Source organism: Phyllopteryx taeniolatus, chromosome 18, assembly GCF_024500385.1.
Source record: "Phyllopteryx taeniolatus isolate TA_2022b chromosome 18, UOR_Ptae_1.2, whole genome shotgun sequence".
NCBI lineage: Eukaryota > Metazoa > Chordata > Actinopteri > Syngnathiformes > Syngnathidae > Phyllopteryx > Phyllopteryx taeniolatus.
In genome coordinates, this window is record NC_084519.1 from 3,497,648 (window position 1) to 3,519,643 (window position 21,996).

Below are 21,996 nucleotides of genomic sequence, written 5' to 3' on the forward strand. Positions count from 1 at the left end.
GAGGGCGCACACCAACCACCATTTCAAAGTGCCTCGGATTAACCTCAAATAATTAAGATGTATTGAGATTTTTCTGACTTGCTTTCTAGCAAAAGGTTTTGTGCTAACACGTAAAGCAATTTGGAACAGTTCCTAATTCTCTCCACCTTGACGAAGGCCTCATCTGAAGAAAAACGGTGCCAAGCATGATGCTTCCACCACTATGCTCCATTGAAGGTATGATGGTCTTTTGGTGATCAACAGTGTTGTGTTTCAGCCAAACTTTATGAATTATCGCAAAATAGCAAAACCTTGCTTTCATCTGACCATAAAACATTTTCTCACATGCATTTGGGAGATTTCAAATGTCCATCCATCCATTTTCTGAGCCACTTCTCCTCACTAGGGTCACGGGCGTGCTGGAGCCTATCCCAGCTGTCATTGGGCAGGAGGCGGGGTACACCCTGAACTGGTTGCCAGCCAATCGCAGGGCACATAGAAACAAACAACCATTCGCACTCACAGTCATGCCTACGGGCAATTTAGAGTCTCCAATTAATGCATGTTTTTGGGATGTGGGAGGAAACTGGAGTGCCCGGAGAAAACCCACGCAGGCACGGGAGAACATGCAAACTCCACACAGGCGGGGCTGGGGATTTCAAATGTGTTTTTGTAAAATGTAGCCATGCTTTGATGCTTTCATTTGTAAGATAAGGCTCCCACCTTTCCACCCTACCCAATAGCCCAGACGTGAAGAACATGGGAAGTTGTTGTCACATATATTAAACAACCAGTACTTGCCAGAAATTCCTGCAACTCTTTCAATGTTGCTGCCGTTTTCTTCTCGTCTCTTCATCAATTTTAGAGGAACGTGTTCTTGGTAATGTCACTGTTAAGCCATATTTTCTCCACTTGATGGTCACTGTATTCACTGTCCCATGGTATATTTAATGCCTTGGAAATTATTTTGTAACATTCTCCTAACTGATGAACAATATCTCTCTCTGATGCTGTGAATGCTCTCTGTGGACCATGTCTTGTGCTGTAAGATGTACCAACAAAAATGTCAGGAAAAGCCCACTAAAACAGCTTAACTTTATTTGGGGTTAATCAAAGGCTTTTATAATTGTGGCAGGTGTGTCATGACTCCAATTTAACATGAGTTTAAATTTTACTGGTTACCGTAAACCAGTAATCTGTGGTTTCTCGTGTACAACGCGCATCCCCCCCCCCAAAAAAAATTGTCAAGTCAATAGTGCACATTATACATGGGTAAAGGGGGAAATTGAAAAAAACCTTCACATTTTATAAATGTATGGCGCCATCTAGAGGTTATGAAAAAGCTGTACACTTTCATTCCGATATGCCACCGCCACCTAGCGGTTATGAAAAAGTTGTACACTTTCATTCTAGTATGCCACCGGCACCTAGAGGTTATGAAAAAGGTGTAGTCTACACCTTCATTCCAATATGACTGCATATATGTACAATTGTGATCATAAGTTTACATACCCAGGCAGAATTTGTGAAATATTATTATTTTTTTAAAAACACGACTGATTACTGAACAACAATCATCATTAATTTCTTTATGGTTATGTTTTGTGTAATGCTAATGGTTTTCTGAAATGCTTGACAGCTTAATTTGAATCCCATTAAAATAAAATTAAATGTGTTTTGCCTGACCCTTCATGTTTTCTTAAAAGAATTGTAACCGTCTTACAAATTCTGCCAGGGTAATCAAACATATGAGCAAAACTGTGTGTTTTCTTATGTACTAAATAAAAGTAGGGCTATAAATTTTAAAATGATAGCAAGTAAATAAAAAGAATTACATGTTCAAATAACGTGCTTAACTTCAGAATAATTATTTGAAAAAACTAACAAAATACAGATAATACTTCGTTTTGATCATATTGGTAGAAGAAAAATCATGCATTATCCATAGGTTGAAGGGTTTTCCAGAATTTTGAGGTCAACTTTGGGGGTGCGCATTATAGATGGGTGCACATTATACACAATAGATTACGGTAATTCTGAACACATCCACATTCCCAGTCATAAGAGAGTGTGCACATTTGTGCAACCACATTATCTCAGTCTATTTTTACTTTAACACTCAAATGTTTTTTTTCTCAATTAAGTTGTATAGGTCACATTAATGATGGATAAAGTTTTGAAATGGTTTATCTTGTCTTTTTTTCTGTCACAAAAACCTGGCATTTGAATGGGGGAGGGGGGGGGGGGTAGACTTTTTATAATCACTGTATGTTCATTTGGCATCCAGTTATCTGTTTTAGACAGTGACACAACAGCTCAATTGAACTGTAGTCCTCTGGAGACACTGCTAGATATAATAACTGTGTGTCATCTGCATAGCTATGATAGTTAAAATTAAAGTTCTGAAGAAAAATGACAACAACAACATGGATCCCAAGACCTTTGTATTGGGTATTTTCTGTTTATAAATTAGGCTTCTAACACTTTTTTTGTCCAAAATATCCACTACATGACAGAGTGGATGCTTGAAGCAGCATAATATTGGTTGATTATATGGCAGCAGTTGGCACTTCTGGCACAAGGGATGATATAAGCAGGAGCCATTGTCAGGGTGAATGGACTAGAATATACATTAATTCAGACAGTAGGATTGTTTTCTGATATCAGGTATCCATTCAACTATATGACAGCAGTCCTTAGCGTTATTAAGCAATTTTCACCCATTTGTTTTTCGTCCATCTGGGATTTGCTTTTTTCTCCTGATTCCAAACGAGCTTTTAAACTTTTTTCCCCCAAACATTAACTTCGAAAAGAAATAGCAGATATACCTGTCCATATTTAGTCTCTTTTTTTCTTTATACAGATGAGAAGAAAAATGCTTTGTCTCGGGGGGGAAAAAAATGTCCCTGTTAATCAAAACATGTCAACGCGATCCTCGATAAATTAACAATTTAACATTAAAAGGGGTCATAGTGAATTAAAAAAAAACAACAAGTCTCCATCCCCTTAAACCTTGCAGCAACGCACTCTGAAACATGCAATGTTCAAAATGCGATGTCATGGACAACAAAATAATAAATGCCTGGATTTTGTATTAAATTTAAATAACTGTAATTACAGGGTGTCACTTTACAGATTACCTACAAAATGCTCATGAGACTGCAGTGATCAAATTACACAGCCAGAAGCAGCAAGCTTTAATAATAATAAAAAAAAAAAAAAAGTCCTCCTGAGGTCTGGCTAGCTACTGAGAAATTAGGAGAATGTTCAAAGTACATCAAGCTTTGGTCTTGCCTGTATGGGAAAGCACAGGAGTTTACTCAGAGATGGCTATCTTTACAGGGTCTGCTATATGGCGGGGGTTTACGAAGAGGGAGTAGAGCATTAGGGATGTCCCCATCCAACTTTTTCACTTCCGATTCGATACCGATATTGCAGCCTTGAATTTTGGCCAATACCGATATCGGTCCGATCCGATATCAGCAATAGTCATACATACTTTACTTATTTTGTAGTATGGAATGTGAGAAAAGGCTTGATCAAGTGATATTACTCAAACAGAGAACAATCATCAGCAACAGTAGGTATGACGAAAAACTGACCCATTTATTATTAACCAATGGGTTCCATGAAGTAACTTTAAAAATAAGAATGGGCTACAATTGAACAAGCTAAAATAAAGATTAAATTAGGAAATCCTGAAAAATAACTTCAATAAAACCAATAACAAAAATATGTATATTTAAATTACAACAGAGCCACTTAAACATGAGCATATTCCACATTTAAATAGATTAAATACAAATAAATTGGAAAAATATGAAAAATAATCTCAATATATAATACATTCAAATGATACTTTTAAAGTGCAAAATAACAATTCAAAACAGTTCAATTCAATTTTTTTTTACTGTCGGTATATGGCGGTAACATGATTTGCTTTTGCCACGTGTGTGGCAATACACTTGAATTTCTCGATGCAACTGGGATTTAGTTTTATCGGCAATCGCTGTTCTTGCTGTGCACGTCTTGGCCTCTGAGTGGCAGTGTCATACACACAATGAGATACACACTTGCAGTAACAAAGAAAGTGGAAGAAGTCAAGATCAAATATTGTTATTATAACTTGTTTTTCACAGAGTTTGAAGAATATAAGACAGAGAGTATTGTTATATTGCCTGTTTGTATGTGGTTATTAGGGATGTAACAATAGTTAACATTATTTCAGATCGAGTCCAATCCTCGTCGGTACTTGATTGCCAGCAGTTCTTCAAAAAGATCCCACATGTGCGTGCTTCTGTTTATTGACACTCCCAGTGAGTTTACCGTGATACTAAAACAAATTTAATTGAATTAAATGTTGTATACTTAACTGAATACATAGCTTCCTCTTAAAAAAGTTTGCTAGCTTAATGCTAACACATAATCCGAAATGCCATTGATGGGCTAGGAAATTAGCAAAGATGTCGTGCTATAAACCTTTAAATAGTGAATATTCAAACACAAACCGTGCAGCAAAATAGACAAAGGTGATCTTATACTCACAGGCATATATTCCTTCTACTCTGGAAGTTATATTACTTCAGCTTCGTCACGTCATCTTTTCATCAGATGTATGCATTATCTGAATGTGTGCACCACACTGCACCCTAGAGGCCAAGGCGCACACAGCAGAAGCAACACGTACACCTTTTGGGCTGGTGGAGAAGTCAGCTGCGTGGCAATTCTTCAAGGTAAACAACCGACTCCAAATTATGCTCTGCAAAATTGCCTAGAGTAGGGGTAAAACCTACTACTTTCTCATGTGAGCAGTTTGATTAGAAATCTGGAGAAATGGAGTTAGACGACAACTGCTGTCGTCGTCTTGTACTCTGTCTAAAAAACCAACAACAAAAAAGCACTTGGTGCATCGCTGGACCGGTTTTTGTTCGTAATTCTTTTCATTTTTTATTTATTTATTTTGCCATAACCTTGACTCTGAATATTCTAGACTCCCAACAACTTGCCTCTTCTTTCCAGACCCAGATTCTGTATGCCGGTTTTCACTTATTTCAGCACCTACACGAAGTGCAGAAGGAACCAAGTTAAATAACACAATATCTTCTGAAATCAGTCTAATATCAGCTTTGCGATAGAAACAAGATTTGTATTTGTCAAATATATGACAACAGTAGTTTGTATTGTTCTTCTGAAGTCTGTTGAAAACACAGGGCTCCTCCCCACACATTTTAAGTTTGATAAACAGACCTAGTTCCTGACTTTTAAAAAAAGGTCTCTACTCATTGAAAAACATGTATTGTGTAGCAAAAACGTATTCAATTGTTGGTGTTGAGTAATGAATTTCTTTCCTGACTGGCTTTCAAAGAGTTGGCACTGATATACCACCCCACTGGCACCGGGCCATGTTTTTTCTGCCTACTCGTGTAATGATGTTTTAAAATGGGCACATGACGCCTATTTCATGGCTAGCTGGAACGCTAATCATGTGCACCGTTCCAGCAAGAAACGCACATCAGAGCTAGGGGAGGTCTTATTGCTGACACTAATTGCTCCAACTTGAAGGCCTATTTCATGGAATATTTACCCACCTGTCTGAGAGCGAACGTTCCACAGCATTTGAACCCAGCCCCGAGACACACAGACTTGTGTTCATGGACTTGTTATATAAGGTCACAAATACGTGCTTTCTAAATTGGAGAACAAAATAATTGTTGTAGTGCTTAACGAGTTATCGCTTGTTTGCTGATTAAATTGCATTAGCTTTTTGGTGGTCATTGTCAATGCTTTGCTGCTGCTAATGATTTGTCCTCATTTTCAATCCACCCATTTGTAGAAAGGAAAGTTGTGGTCACCTTGTGCTTTCTTTTCCTCCATGAGTGGAGGCTTTCATACAACTGAAACAAACCCTATACTTTTACATCAGCAAACATTGCTTTTCTTTTAGGGTCTCGGATCCCTGTTTTGAATCAATAGCCAAGGATTTAATGACAATTCTCATGATAATATTCATTTAGGTAAACTCAAATTTGGTATAGAAGGGCTGACACACACCTCCAAACTCACACATATCCACAACAGTTTTTGGTTTCTTTACTTTGTCAGCACAGCGTTGAGTGAGTGGCTAGTGGCCTGTGTTTACCTTATTAATTAGCTCAGTGATCCACAAAGACTCCCACAGGTAAATAGAAAAACATTGAACATTGCATACAGGAAAGAAAATAAGAGAGAGGTAGAAGTTGGACAGTGAGCGACTTTAAGCGATCTCAAGTGTATTTTCTTTTTGCCTTACAAGAGGCACACAGGAAGCAGCAACTTATCATGTAGCAGACTTTATGGTTTCTGTGACGGTATGTCAAAACTAGCAGATTGCAAATCTTTCATAATAATAATAATAAATTCATAATAAGAATAGTATTTACTGTAAATTAGGGGGAGGGGGGGCGGGGAAATGCCTTGAAATGCCCCCCTTTTCGGCACTGTTTCTCACCTGATATTTGCACAACACTTTAAATTGAAGTCCATCAGACATGGCATTGCTATAGAGTAATATTTGACATTAAATATGGACCATGGGGATTGTGTCAAACGTTGACTCAAACGAGGTGAAAACTGTGAAAAGTGAAACTTACCAAGTGTAGCCACAGATCATTTCCAAAAGTGACAGCTAAATTATGGCTCCATAGTTTCAATTTCCATAGTTGTCGATGTGGGAGACAGTTAAATTAGTCTTGTATTATTCTTTAAAATTTCAATTACCGGTAAGTTTGAATACATTTGCTCGGTCTATTTTGTTCAACATTATCAGAACGAATAGTTTTCATGGTTTCCATTGCATACTGCGTACTGCAATGTACTGTATGTGCTGCTGCTCATGTTGAGATCCAAAGGTCACAGGGCATCATAAATAATTTCTCCTCGTCCAAACTCTTGCAAAATATGGATTGGCCGCTGCTTTGACATGAAAATGTAAACGTTATTTATCGGTCTCATTTTGTTTTTCAGCCCTGCATGGCCCTTTCGATTCCCCAAAAGGTAAGGCCTGCCAAAAATGAAGTCTCCTGTTGATGGTCTGGACTGCAAAGCTCTCTCCTCCTCCTCCTTTCCCCCATTATTCCTGTCATCCATCCATCACTGCTGTCATTCCTCAGTAGTGAGTCATGAGTTATCTTGTGGGAGTTGTCTGTCTGTACCTAGCTTTTGTAAACCCACAGACTGCATCTCATCCTTTCTCAGTTACACAGTGTCTACAAGCATCTTAATGCTAATTCAATATGTGTCCATATTCATGTTTTGTCTGATTTTGTGAGAGGAATGTTGGACAGCTTTGAAAATTGTGATCTTTCACTAATTTGGACTATCCTTCTTGCGTTTTCAGCTATTCTGAGCTGATAGCTGATTGGCCAGTGGTGGTGCTCGGTGTGTGTACAGTGCTAATTGTAGTGTGCGCCCTGGTGGGTGTCCTGGTTCCTGACCTCCCTGATTTTTCTGACCCTCTTTTGGTGAGTACAGATCAAAAATAGCTGTATCACTAAAAGGGATTGATCCACTAACGGCCATGTAACATGAAGTTGACATGTAGCAAGCCTCAAGAAGAAGAATGCATGAAAACTAAGTTGCAACTGAAGATGAAACAATAGGAACACTTTTTAGCCGGTTTACAGTTACCAAAATTATCACAGTTGCCAGTATTATGACAGATAAAATCACAGATACACACACTGAAAGCATTGCAACGTCTTTTTTTTTGAATCCAAAAATATAAAATCAGCTACCTTGTGATCCTTTTGACAGTATTAAATTGTAAACAGCAACAACCAAAATGACCCAAACAAAATACTTAAAAGTACTACAACATTTTGATCAATCCATTTCCTATCACACCTCACGGGACAGCTATCCTTGCTACTTTCGGCCAAAAGGCAGGGTGTACTCTGGACTGGTCGCCAGTCAAACAAAAGACACATATAGAGAAGCAACTATTAACACTCACATTCTCACCTATGGGCAATTTGATAGTCTTCAATTAACCATGCATAGGGAGGAAAATGCAAATTTAACATGCACACAGAACAAAACATTGAGCTAAAGATTGAAAATTTGGAGTAGTAACTGTTTAAAATGCTGTTACGGCCCATCTGTAAACTTTTTCAATCTTAGTGACATGTCTTTAATGGCCATAAGCTTTGTTGTTTTAATGACCTTTATCACAGCAGTCATTTTGGCATAGACCAGTAAATACTAGGACTGCTCCAGTTAACAGGATTTCAAACCACACCACAAAGATTTCTAAAGGGGTGCCACATTAGTTGATGTAGAAGTCATTACATTTTGGTGATAGTCTTGCACCTACAGGAATTTATTTTCTTATCAATGGAACATGGTCATTCGTCATGAACCAGGAAGTAGGCTGCTAGCTATCAGTCGGATGGACAAACGCACATATGAGGCACACTTTCTATTTACTTTTGTTAAAAATTCAGCCTTGGCACAAATTTTCCCTACTGAGTGACATTCTAGTTATACTATAGATGGCTCTTATAGCATTGCTAAAACAATAACTTCAAGGGCAACCTCTCACTTGGAATCAATGTGAAAGTGGACTGGCTTGCTTCCTAAGCATTGTTTGGTGCCTTGTGCAAAGCATCGAACCCCCAAGGAGCGCATCGTCATTGAACTTCCCCGCCAGGGAATCGTAATAAAAATCTGGATCTGGAAAAACACATTCATGGTCTCACTAATATATTGGGAGACATGAGCAGCCAGAAGTGCTTTATTTTCCTGGGAATTGATTCTACAAATATGTGGAGCATGGGGTGAACAGCATTCTTTCATGATACGTTTCCTCTTTTGGTGTGCTGATGATGGTAGAGCCGAGTTCTCCCAAACATGTTGACCCATCTCCAATAGGTGTTAAAATGGAGTGAGAGATCATTTCAAAGGTCATATTATATTGATTCTAAAATGTTCCTGCACAGCAACCCCGTTTAGGGTTATGTTGGGATGTAGCCCCCCCCCCATTTAGAATTTGTCTCCTCTTTTTAATTTATTACTATTTTACTAAATACCAAAAGAAACAATATATGTTCATCATCTGTGACTTGGTTCTGATTTACTTATTGATCTCAATTGTACTAAAGATTACTGAATATTATTCTATTGCTGCCTTTTATGCTGGCCAATTGTAGAGCGACTTTATTTTTTGCATTTATCCAAATGTGTGTAGCCTGTTGCAAATTCATATTAGCGGACTTGGTGCCAAAAATCCAACTTTTGTTTTTATTTCTCCAAAGGGTTTTGAGCCTCGGGGAACTGCCATCGGTCAACGACTGGTCACATGGAACAACATGGTGAAGAACACTGGCTACAAAGCAACACTGGCCAACTATCCCTTCAAATATGCCGATGAGCAGGCTAAAAAGTAACTGAACACAGTCACTGTCACTGTCTCAGTGAATAAACACAGACATCTTTGTCAAACATTTCCATATTGGGCACAAATTTCCAATGTGCTTAGGATCTTCTATCTGCAAGCGATTGATTAGCGATCTTTTTTTGCGTTGGCTTGAGTGTTTTCTGACTTATTTACAGCTAAGCAGAATTTGTATTTGGCTTTGCACATTCGTTAGAAGAGTAAACGCTCACTCTCTGAAGCCAGACTTTTCAAGTATAAATCCCCTCTGCAGATGATAAAAAAGGAAATTTGTGGTCGTATGTGTCTAGTGATATGTTAAATGTAATTAATAATCTCTGCCTTGTGAGCCTATTGTGTTGTGGAAACTAAAGTTAATTTAAGACCGTTTCAGAAATTTGCCATAAAGTTTTAAAGTGATATTTTTGGCTAACCAGTCGTTCACCGTGCCGCCATTCATGCGCTATTTCAAGAAGAAATAAATCAGAAGCTGCTTAGCAGTTACTCAGTACTTCCGTCGCTTTTTTTCACTGAATATTTACTGACGCTTAAGTAAATATTTGGACTTTTACTTAGTGTCATATTATAAAGTAACAGTACTCTTGTGTTAAATTTTTGGCTACTCTATCCACCTCTGGCCCTTTCCAAAGTCTCCGCGGGCAGCCACCTGATGTAGCCTTCCTACTTTGAACAGTGATTATGTACCTTTAACTACATTTAGAATCAAGATCTGTCTATAAACCTGCACAGAATTTAGCGGGGCGTGCATTCTTTTGGAAGTTATTATCAGGAAGACGTGACTCCAAGTTCAATGTGAGGCAGTAATATGATTAGATAAAGTCAAGTCAGCTTCAGGACTGCTTTCTTCTTTTTGTAATTAAACATTTTTTAGCCCCACAATGGTTGCAGTTTCTTCTTCTGCATTGGTTGAGATGGCAACAATCCATTTTTCAATTTGTGTGGTTACTTACACATTCAGTTGTAATACTGTCAGCCTCGAAGGTGAAGTTAATAATCTGATGTAATATCCATCCATTTTCTACCGCTTATCCGGGTCGGGTCGCGGGGGCAGTAGCTTTAGCAGGGATGCCCAGACTTCCCTCTCCCCAGCCACTTCATCCAGCTCTTCCGGGGGGATCCCGAGACGTTCCCAGGCCAGCCGAAGGACGTAGTCTCTCCTGCGTATCCTGGGTCGTCCCCGGGGCCTCCTCCCGCTGCGACGTACCCGGAACACCTCACCAGGGAGGCGTCTGGGAGGCATCCGAATCAGATGCCCCAGCCACCTCATCTGGGTCCTCTCGATGTGGAGGAGCAGCGACTGAGATCCTCCCGGATGACCAAGCTTCTCACCCTATCTCTAAGGGAGAGCCTGGACACCCTGCGGAGGAAACTCATTTCAGCCGCTTGTATCCGGGATCTTGTTCTTTCGGTCACGACCCACAGCTCGTGACCATAGGTGAGGGTAGGAACATAGATCGACCGGTAAATTGAGAGCTTCGCCTTTCGGCTTAGCTCCTTCTTTACCACAACGGACCGATACAAAGTCCGCATCACTGCAGACGCTGTACCGATCCGCCTGTCGATCTCCTGTTCCATTCTTCCCTCACTCGTGCACAAGACCCCAAGATACTTGAACTCCTCCACTTGGGGCAGGATCTCATCCCCGACCTGGAGAGGGCATGCGACCCTTTTCCGACTGAGGACCATGGTCTCAGATTTGGAGGTGCTGATTCTCATCCCAGCCGCTTCACACTCTGCTGCGAACTGCTCCAGTGAGAGTTGGAGGTCATGGCTTGATGAAGTCAACAGAACCACATCATCTGCAACAAGCAGAGATGCATTACTGAGGCCACCAAACCGGACCCCCTCTACGCCTCGGCTGCACCTAGAAATTCTGTCCATAAAAGTTATGAACAGAATCGGTGACAAAGGACAGCCTTGGCGGAGTCCAACCCTCACCGGGAACGAGTCCGACTTACTGCCGGATATGCGGACCAAACTCTGACTCCGGTCATAGAGGGACCGAACAGCCTGTATCAGGGGGTTCAGTACCCCATACTCCCGAAGCACCCTCCACAGCACACCTCGAGGGACATGGTCGAACGCCTTCTCCAAGTCCACAAAACACATGTAGACTGGTTGGGCGAACTCCTATGCTCCCTCGAGGATCCTGCCAAGGGTATAGAGCTGGTCCACTGTTCCACGGCCAGGACAAAAACTACACTGCTCCTCCTGAATCTGAGATTTGACTTCCTGATGGACCAACCTCTCCAGCACCCATGAATAGACCTTACCAGGGAGGCTGAGGAGTGTGATCCTCCTGTAGTTGGAACACACCCTCCGGTCCCCCTTCTTAAAAAGGGGGACCACCACCCCAGTCTGCCAATCCAGAGGCACTGTCCCCGATGTCCACTCGATGTTGCAGAGGCGTGTCAACCAGGACAGCACCACAACATCCAGAGCCTTTAGGAACTCCGGGCGAATCTCATCCACCCCCGGGGCCCTGCCACCGAGGAGCTTTTTAACTACCTTGGTGACCTCAAACCCAGAGATAGGAGAGCCTGCCTCAGAGAACCCACACTCTGCTTCCTCAAGGGAAGACGTGTCGGTGGAATTGAGGAGGTTTTCGAAGTATTCTCCCCACCGACTCACAACGTCCCGAGTCGAGGTCAGCAACGCCCCATCCCCACTATACACAGTGTTGGTGGTGCACTGCTTTCCTCTCCTGAGACGCCGGATGGTGGACCAGAATTTCCTCGAAGCCGTCCGAAAGTCTTTTTCTCCAAAAAAGCCGGATAGGACTCCTTCTTCAGCTTGACGGCATCCCTCACCGTTGGTGTTCGGGGATTGCCGCCACGACAGGCACCGACCACCTTACGGCCACAGCTGCCGTCAGCCGCCTCAACAATGGAGGCGCGGAACATGGTCCACTCGGACTCAATGTCCCCCGCTTCCCCCGGAACATGAGCAAAGTTCTGCCGGAGGTGGGAGTTGAAACTCCTTCAGACAGGGGATTCCACCAGACGTTCCCAGCAGACCCTCACAATACGTTTGGGCCTGCCACGTCGGACCGGCATCTTCCCCACGATCGGAGCCAACTCACCACCTGGTGGTGATCAGTTGACAGCTCCGCCCCTCTCTTCACCCAAGTGTCCAAGACATGCAGCCGCAAGTCCGATGACACGACCACAAAGTCGATCATCGAACTGCGACCTAGGGTGTCCTGGTGCCAAGTGCACGTGTGGACACCCTTATGTTTGAACGTGGTGTTCGTTATGGACAATCCAGTACAGTACAGAAGTCCAATAACAGAACACCGCTCGGGTTCTGATCGGGGGGGCCGATCCTCCCAATCACTCCCTTCCAGGTCTCACTGTCATTCCCCACGTGAGCATTGAAGTCCCCCAGCAGAACGATGGCGTCCCCAGCGGGAACGCTCTCCAGCACCCCCTCAAAGGACTCCAAAAAGGGTGGGTACTCTGAACAGCTGTTTGGCGCATAGGCACAAACAACAGTCAGGACCCGTCCCCCCCACCCGAAGGCGGAGAGAGGCTACCCTCTCGTCCACCGGGGTGAACCCAAACGTACAGGCGCCAAGCCGGGGGGCAATAAGTATACCCACACCTGCTCGGCGCCTCTCATCATGGGCAACTCCAGAGTGGAAGAGAGTCCAACCCCTCTCAAGAGGACTGGTACCAGAGCCCAAACCGTGTGTGGAGGCGAGTCTGACTATATCTAGTCGTAACTTCTCGACCTCACACACCAGCTCGGGCTCCTTCCCTGCCAGAGAGGTGACGTTCCACGTCCCTAGAGCCAGCTTCTGTAGCCGGGGATCGGATCGCCAAGGTCCCCGCCTTCGGCCACCGCCCAGCTTACTTTGCTCTGATGAAATAATAATTTAATAATCTAATGATAATTATTTGTTATTTTCTAGTCACCAAGAACCCAAGTGGCCGGAAGACCACTTTGATCGAGAAAAACGTCATGCAGAGTGGGACTTCAGTAAGGAGTTTTTCTGCGATGTACCAGGTAAAGTTTGCATTCCTGAAACAATTCTAAACTCGTCAAAGGGGGTTTACAATGGAAAACATTGTACTTTTGGTTGTTTAATGTCAGCTAAATTATTTAATTGGCCTTTTATTTTGCCTAACCGTAATTAAGCTCACGTATTTCTTCTTTATGCTTCATGCAGGCTCCAGCTATTCCAGACTGGTTTTCTCATCTGCTGAAGGAAAGAACTTGTGGAGTATTCAGGCCATCAAATCCATGTGTAATCTGGACAACACTAGGGTACGAATGAAGATGTTGTCATTTAAGTCTATGCAATGTGGTTGGTAGAATGGGTTCCAGTGCACCTAGTCTGTAGAGGTTTTCTGCATGATCACGCTTTTGAACAAACCAAATATTAATCTTGGACCTTTAATACTTCCTCACATTAACATACACAAACATTTCTCCTGAAAATGCTATCATTTTCATCTATGTGTGACACAGGTCGCCAGCCAGACAACGCGATTAAAATACAATATGAGCTGGTGATAACGGCGAGTGACTTAAATATGTCCGTGGACCTAATGAATCCATGCGTGACCCCCACCGCCCTCCCACCCTCCCTTTACATATTTATGAATGAAATGATATACCTCCGATCTACCCCACATGTCCACAGAGCTTGCTTGTGTATCTGTCTTCCCACTCTGCGGTTTTGGGACTTTAGTGGACCAGCTACCCCCAGGGCATTTAAAATGGGATGTTTGCGCTGGCCGACTTCAATCCTGTCCAGTCAAAGTGGCTTACCCTTTAAAAAGCGACCCAAATGGTCTCGCATGGTCACATCATATATGCGGAAGAGGACACAACAATCTGCTTTACTGGAGCATTGAACATTAGCGGTATACCTTTATTAAATACAGAATAAGCTAGTGAAATATCGCTGGCGACTTAAATGAGGTCTGGGGACCTCATTGATCTAGATCTCCTCCGACGACCAGTGGCGTGCCGGCTAGTATGTGGATCTCAAAAATATAGTAGTAATAGTAATGATGCATTCAATTCATTGATTTCTCCAATGATTAAGAGGTTTGTAATCATGCCCACTGTTGAAAAAAAATTGGCATCCACCACACACGTCCGAGGACAATGCGTGTCTGTCTTCCTGCATGTACACCGATCAGATTCACCAAAATAGCGTGAGACATGATATAAGCAGGCCTAAGTTGAGAAGGACTTTCTGTGGGCCGAGATGTCACTCCACCAAGGGCACACCCTCGCTGCGCTGACACTGTCCAACTTGGCGCAGACTGGGCTGCCAAATACTGTAGACAAACACGCGCAGCCTAGGAATATAAAGCCGCAGGTGTTGCAAACCCCTACTTTAGATGCTGACTGAGCTGAATTTTCAACAGATTTCATCTTGTGTGTTTTCCAGAACGATTTGGTTCCCACTGTATGTACTGATCTTCTGTATGTATTCTGTTATTATACTGATTTGTTTGCCTCTGTGCACAGGTGCGCTCACACCGTGACTACTGGAGCCTCTGTCAGCGCACCAACGATGCTTCATGTTGCCCCAGCTGGACACTTGGTAACTACATAGCAGCCCTCACAAATCGGTCATCCTGCCAAATGATCACTGAGCGGGATGTATCGCACACGCTCAAGATTTTGCGCTCGTGTGCCAAGTACTACCACAATGGCACGCTGGGACCAGACTGCTGGGACATGGCCCTGAAGCGCAAGGATCAGCTGAAGTGTGGCAATGTGCCTCGGAAGTGCACCAAGTACAATGCCGTCTACCAAATGATGCACTTCCTGGTTGATAAGGACTTCCTCAGTCCAAAGAGCCTGGAATATCCTCCGCCTGTGCTCATGTATAGCATGCTGTTCTCGCCCACAGAAAAAGGAGAGTCTATGATGAACATTTACTTGGACAATTTTGAGAACTGGAACTCCTCGGACGGCGTCACCACAGTCACTGGTATCGAGTTTGGCATTAAACATGACCTCTTTCAGGACTACCTCCTCACGGACACAGTGTACCCAGCTATAGCCATTGTTATAGTCCTGCTGGTCATGTGTGTGTACACACGGTCCGTTTTCATCACTCTAATGACAATAATAGCCATTATTAGCTCCCTCATTGTGTCTTATTTTTTATACCGAATGGTTTTCAACTTTGAGTTTTTTCCTTTCATGAACCTCACAGCTCTTATCATCCTGGTGGGCATCGGTGCAGACGACGCCTTTGTGCTTTGCGATGTATGGAATTACACCAAATTTGATAAGCCCCACGCTGAGCTGGCAGAAACTGTCAGTGTGACTTTACAGCACGCCGCCTTGTCTATGTTTGTCACCAGCTTTACCACCGCTGCTGCTTTTTATGCCAACTATGTCAGCAACATCACTGCCATACGTTGTTTTGGCGTTTACGCCGGAACAGCCATCTTGGTCAACTATATCCTTATGGTGACGTGGCTCCCAGCTGTGGTGGTGTTACATGAGCGGTACCTACCAAATGCGTTACCCTGTTCCAAGCCCCAACACCCGCAAACCGGTTACTGCATCCAGGTGATTGTGTCCGGTTTTTGCCAGAAGGCTACCAAATGCTTCTTTAGTGTCTCTGAAGCATCTAGAATCTTCTTTGAGAAAGTTCTTCCCTGCATCGTCATCAAACTACGCTACCTCTGGCTCCTCTGGTTTCTTGCTCTTACAGTGGGCGGGGCATATGTTGTTTGTGTCAACCCAAAGATGAAGCTTCCGTCCCTGGAACTGGCTGAGTTTCAGGTGTTCCGTTCTTCCCACCCTTTCGAGCGCTACGATGCAGAGTACAAGAAACTTTTCATGTTCGAGAGGGTTCATCATGGAGAGGACCTCCACATGCCTATCACCATCATCTGGGGTGTCACACCTGTGGATAACGGAGACCCCCTGAATCCCAAAAACAAGGGAAAGTTGATGCTGGACAGCAGCTTTAACATCGCCAGTCCAGCCTCTCAGCTGTGGATCCTCAATTTCTGCCAGAAGCTTCGAAACCAGAGTTTTGTCTTTCAGTCAGACGAGCAGGACTTCACCAGCTGCTTCATTGAGACCTTCAAGCAGGTCAGTATTCCTTGGACCCTCCAAACCAATTTTTCTAGGTATAGTGTTGTGAAAGTGTTTGCCCCCCTTCCTGATTTGTCACATTTAAAGGTTTTCCCATCATCGAACTAATTTAAATATTAGTCAAAGACAACACAAGTAAACACAAAATGCAGTTTTTAAAAGTAAGGTTTTTATTATTAAGGAAGAGAAATAAAAATCCAAACCTACATGGCCCTGTGTGAAAAGGTGATTAATTCAGGTTTTAATTATGTTTATTGTATGATTCATTATTCATTTTTAGGATCCATTCTTTTGCTGTGGATCAACATTTAAATAACTTTTAACAGATTTGACGGTTTAGTCACAGACTTTCCCAAAAATGAAATTGAATTAAAATGTACAAAACAGTGAAATTGATCTTGCCTGGGCCAGATCTCAGCACCGGCTTAAAGCTCTGATCCGAGAATCGCTCCTGCTTAACTGTGTAACAGTTAATTAACGGTTAATTTAGGCTGAACTGGATCACTTGGTGGCAATCTGGATCTCGTCAATTGTAAAACCAATGTAATGTCCTAGGACGTTGCCTGTCAACTGTTCGGTCAGGATCCAAAAATGGGTCCCGGGCCCATGATGGGTGGGTCGTGGACAGGTACAGGAGTAAAACATTACAGGGGGTCCTCGACGGTACTGGCATGCAATGTTTCAAGTATACGAATGGCGCAAAATGAACTAGTTTGCACAGTGGTGTATATGTGGCACTAGAAGGCATCCGCAATTCACGTCATACTTATTATTTTTCATTGGATTCTTTTATCAAGTCTTTTTCATACAAATAGCTAATGTAATTAATGACTTTGGGACTGTCTTAGTGTAGAGGTGTGAGACTACGGCACACGACCGACTTATATACAAATACTGTATGTGAGGAAAACAAAACTGTAGACTCCCAGTAAAGTGAAATATTCAAAGTGTATATCCCAAGTTGGAATGGACTTTTATTTGGAAAATAACTTTATTATTCTTAAAAAGAAGAAATCACTGCCAAGATTTAGTAGCTGTATTTTGTGCAATTGTGATAGCTAATTCATTCATTTATTTTTGTGCATGTTGTCATGTTCATCCTCAGTTTGTTTATTTATAATGTGCTCTGAAAGGGACTTTGAACACGTAAGCACGTTATGTTTAAATATTGTATATGATACATGTTTTCAAAGGCAACTTTTGAACAATTACATGTTCTTTATTGTTCTCCGGCGTGACTTGGCGAAAATAGGAACCACGTGAGTCCCAGTTTGACAATAGTTGAGAAGCATTCTTCTGGAAAATAAGCAGAACACATTGCAGCCTGTTTCAATAAGATTTCACAGACACACACCCTGGGCACAGATGTTAATTTCCTGCTAAATGCAAAATCTGGATCATATCCTAATGACAATAACATTACAGCCCGTCACTCTGCTTTCGAGGCCTAGTCGTAGCATTTGAGCAAATAACCTTCTCTATGGTTACATTGCTTCCATAATATGAGAGCAGATATGGCTCGAGAGATACAGAGATTAGTTTTCATCAGACTGCAAGTGTACTTAATGTTGCAGTGAATGAGGGTGTGTATTTTATGAGTTAATAACCCATTATATTTAGTTTTTGGCAGATGGTTAAGTAAATTGCATCAAAAAATATTTTTTAGGGTTGGAAACACTTAAGTCCTACTTTATTTTAACAGTGGATGGAGAACCAAGACTGCGAGGAGGCATCTGTCTACCCCTGCTGCAGTCAATCCAACTTCCCCTACAAGCAGGAAGTCTTTGAGCTGTGTATCAAGAGGGCCATCATGGAGCTCGATCGCAGTACCAACTACCACCTGGACAGCAAGACCCCTGGACCTCGATTTGACATCAACGACACCATCAAGGCCATCGTTTTGGAGTTTAAAAGCACCTTCCTCTTCACACTGGCCTATGAGAAGATGCACCAGTTCTATCGTGAGGTCAGAGTCCAGTGAATGTGTTGTTCATTTTACAATCTTTAGTATTAATAGTATTTCCTCAAATGATGGCCTCTGCTCTATTAGGCGTTTTGTCCCATTTAATTGTTGGCTGTATTGTCCACTTGAAGAAATAAGCGCGTAGAGTACAGCGATGGCAAAGCCAGTGACAGTGACCTTACAGTATGATATTGTTATTGTCGCCAGGGCTTGACATTAACTTTTTTGCTCATAAGCCACTGTGGCTACTGGTTTCCCTGAGTTAGTAACCATTCAGCTTTTTCACCTGCCACACTATTTCCAGATACTTTTGGCGGTCAAAATATGCACATGGGTCAATGGGGGGTGGGGTTGCTGACACATTTTTCCCAATCGAAATACATTTGTCAATAGGGGGCCTTGTGTTTGGGGGGGGGGGGGCGGTGCTGACAGACATTTTTGCCGATCGGAATACAACCTGCCGAGATGTCTCGTAGGAGTGGTAGTGTTACCCACCACTGCGGAAATTCACCAACGGGTTAGTTGGTGTTGTCAAGCCCTGATTGTAGTACATACTATGTTGTAATATATATTATTTTAATTAAGTATCAATATTTGTGATGATTTTTCTTAAATATATAAAATAATAATGTACAATAGTTATTGTAAAAAAAATAAAATGTTTTTGTAAATGCATTTTGCAAGTACGGGCTTCTCTTTAAAAAAAATAAAATAAAATTACAACAAAATAGGCACCTGGTAATCTTCAGATGAGTAAAAAAGTAAATGCCTGAGGCCATTATTGGAAGAAATATGGTATTTTAAATTACCACTTAAAGTAATAGTGCTTGGAGTAGTGGTTTGTGGAATCTTTCCATTGCCCTGAACGTAATGTTGCCTGTTATCCAGGTGGACGCCTGGATAACCGAGGAGCTGCGCCACGCCCCAGCAGGCCTCAGTCATGGCTGGTTTGTCAGCAACCTGGAATTCTTCGATCTTCAGGACAGTCTCTCTGATGGCACTCTGGTTGCCATGGCACTGTCTGTGGCTGTAGCCTTCAGTGTAATGCTGCTAACCACATGGAACATCATCATCAGCTTATACGCCATCCTGTCCATTGCTGGGACGATTTTCGTCACCGTGGGCTCCCTGGTGCTTCTTGGTTGGGAGCTGAATGTTTTGGAGTCGGTCACGATTTCTGTGGCGGTGGGACTGTCCGTGGACTTCGCCGTCCACTACGGTGTGGCCTACAGGCTCGCTCCAGAGCCTGACCGCGAGGGAAAGGTGATCTTCTCCCTCAGCCGCATGGGTTCCGCTATTGCTATGGCTGCCTTGACCACCTTTGTCGCAGGGGCCATGATGATGCCCTCGACTGTTTTAGCCTACACCCAACTGGGCACTTTCATGATGCTTATTATGTGCATCAGCTGGGCCTTCGCCACCTTCTTCTTTCAGTGTATGTGCCGTTGTTTGGGACCTCAGGGCACCTGTGGCCAGATCCCACTGCCCAAGAAGATGCAGTGTCAGGCTTTCTCTGAGGGCCCATCTCAGGGGTCTTCATCTGAAGGGAAGAGCTCCAGCCCGGGGAAATACCGGCTTGACAGCAGCGAGGGACAGGCCGAACATTATGAATTAGAGCCGCTCGCGTCAAGTCATAAAGTTGAAGACAAACCTCAAGAGACTCACGAGCTTTGTACTCATCTTCATAATGGAGTACACCCTCACTACCACACTTCGCAATATTCACACACCCAGTATAATAGTAAAATGGAGGCTGGTGGAGCCAGTCCTGAAAACGGACTTGTTGCCTCACACAACACGCCATGCCAGTGCCAGTGCTCCCAAAACACAGACTGCTCATGTGGGGAACCGCCTCCGCAGTGGACACTCCATTCCTGTCCTTCGCCCCTCCAAGACTCGCATGGCCTCCCCCAGCTCATCCCCATTGCAGGAAACTGCGCAAACAAAGTGTTGCCAACAAACCTGGACTCAGTCTGCACACCCATGGATTGTTGCAAGCACTACGTCCCCTGTGCGCCTTCCCACTTGCACCGCTGCAGCCCAGCAAGGATCGTATACTCCAGACAAGCGCCTGCACCCTGCTGCCAGCTCAAGAAGTTTTGCATTCACGGTGCGAGCCCAGAGGCTACTTCAGAAAATAGATCCACAGGCTTGGCCTTAAACCAGCGCACAGCCCAAAAACCTGACTCTTTTAATGGCTTAAAGCCGAACACACAAGAGCCCAGTCATCAGCCAAAAGTGCCAAGTCCAATTATCAGCACACCAGCCCTGACACAGACTCAGTGCCCCTCGTCCACACGGGACTCACCTGATACAGACGTACATCAAGGGTTTAAGGCGAGAGACGGGGGTTGTAACCATATGTGCAGCACCACCACAGAAACCACAACACAGGAGGATGTTTGGTGTAAAATCCCTGACCAGCAGGAGAGTGTCGTCAACCTCCGGAAGGAAAGGGTGAAAAAGTGCAAGCAGAACTCAAACCGGGAGCAGGCATCTTCTGCCTCTCCAAAGAAACTCTACTGTTTTAACAGGTCATTGAAGGTCAAGTACAACTCGGCTTCAGAGTTCAGCGTGCCGAAAAATGAAACAAGCGTGCCTCCCATTATAATAAACAGCAGTCGCTCCTCTGAAAGCTTATGTTAGGACAAAAACACACTGTAAAAAAATTATTATTAGGGTTATTGTGATGCTAAGTGCCTCAGTGTGATTTTATACAGAAGCACTGACCCACTAAATAGTGTCTATTTACTTCTATGGCCAAACTGTTCTTTCTAAAACAATCTTAACGCATAATGCCTTTTTTTAACCATGTGTCAATATACTGCAGACATTTGCACAGACAGAAAAAAATCGCACATAGTTGCGGTTAAATGCTTAAAATGCGATCACTATTTAAAAATCATTGCTTGTCAAAAGTTTTGTGTGTAATGAACATCTCCAATGGATTATGTTCTGTATGAATAAAATGTCTCACTTAATCGCTGTTGTCCTGTTCATCAACAGACCACAGAATGTGTCGAGGCTCCATTGTGTAATTTTATAAATAATCTTAACAGTAATCCCTCGCTATGTTGCGGTTCACTTATTGAGGATTGAGTGCATCGTGGATTTTTTTTAATTTTTTTTATGTCGGTTAATGTAGTGCAATTACTCATCTCTAAAGCAGTTAGCTTTATTGGTTCCATAATTTAATGTGGCCAGCAATGACTCACATAAGTATAATTGGGCTTTTATTCATTGTAAAAAAAAAAAAAAAAGAAAGAAAAAAAGAAAGAAACCTTACTGTGTCATCTCATACATTTAAGTCAGCATTGAATTAAATATATGAAACATATACATTTATATATGATTAATTGTCACTACTTTGCAGGTGTTATTACAGGGATTTTCTGAAACTTAGCCACCACAGTAAACGAGGATTTCCTGTACTCGTATAATTGGCTCATAAAAAGCTTTTAGATTGATTTACGCAAGATCAGATTTGATCACAGTAGCTCAGTCGATATCAAAACATTTTATGAATGGTCATAAGGTCATTTTA

The 21,996-nt window shown here is 42.7% G+C and overlaps 1 protein-coding gene across 3 annotated transcripts in view; it reads left to right on the forward strand.

Moving 5' to 3' along the window:
• The window catches only part of disp1 (dispatched homolog 1 (Drosophila)), a 113,191-nt gene extending 91,758 nt beyond the window's left edge, over positions 1 to 21,433 (forward strand). For 2 of the 3 annotated variants that reach the window (XM_061753629.1, XM_061753628.1), the window contains 8 exons: positions 6,982 to 7,011; positions 7,355 to 7,478; positions 9,270 to 9,397; positions 13,323 to 13,417; positions 13,581 to 13,678; positions 14,897 to 16,486; positions 18,192 to 18,455; positions 19,341 to 21,433. In XM_061753629.1, the coding sequence (XP_061609613.1) occupies positions 6,982 to 7,011; positions 7,355 to 7,478; positions 9,270 to 9,397; positions 13,323 to 13,417; positions 13,581 to 13,678; positions 14,897 to 16,486; positions 18,192 to 18,455; positions 19,341 to 21,098 (4,087 nt within the window). In that variant the 3' untranslated portion in view covers positions 21,099 to 21,433. Of the gene's footprint in view, positions 1 to 6,981; positions 7,130 to 7,354; positions 7,479 to 9,269; positions 9,398 to 13,322; positions 13,418 to 13,580; positions 13,679 to 14,896; positions 16,487 to 18,191; positions 18,456 to 19,340 lie in introns of all 3 variants that reach the window. The other variant, XM_061753630.1, reaches the window with a different exon arrangement.
• The last annotated feature ends 563 nt before the right edge of the window (positions 21,434 to 21,996 follow it).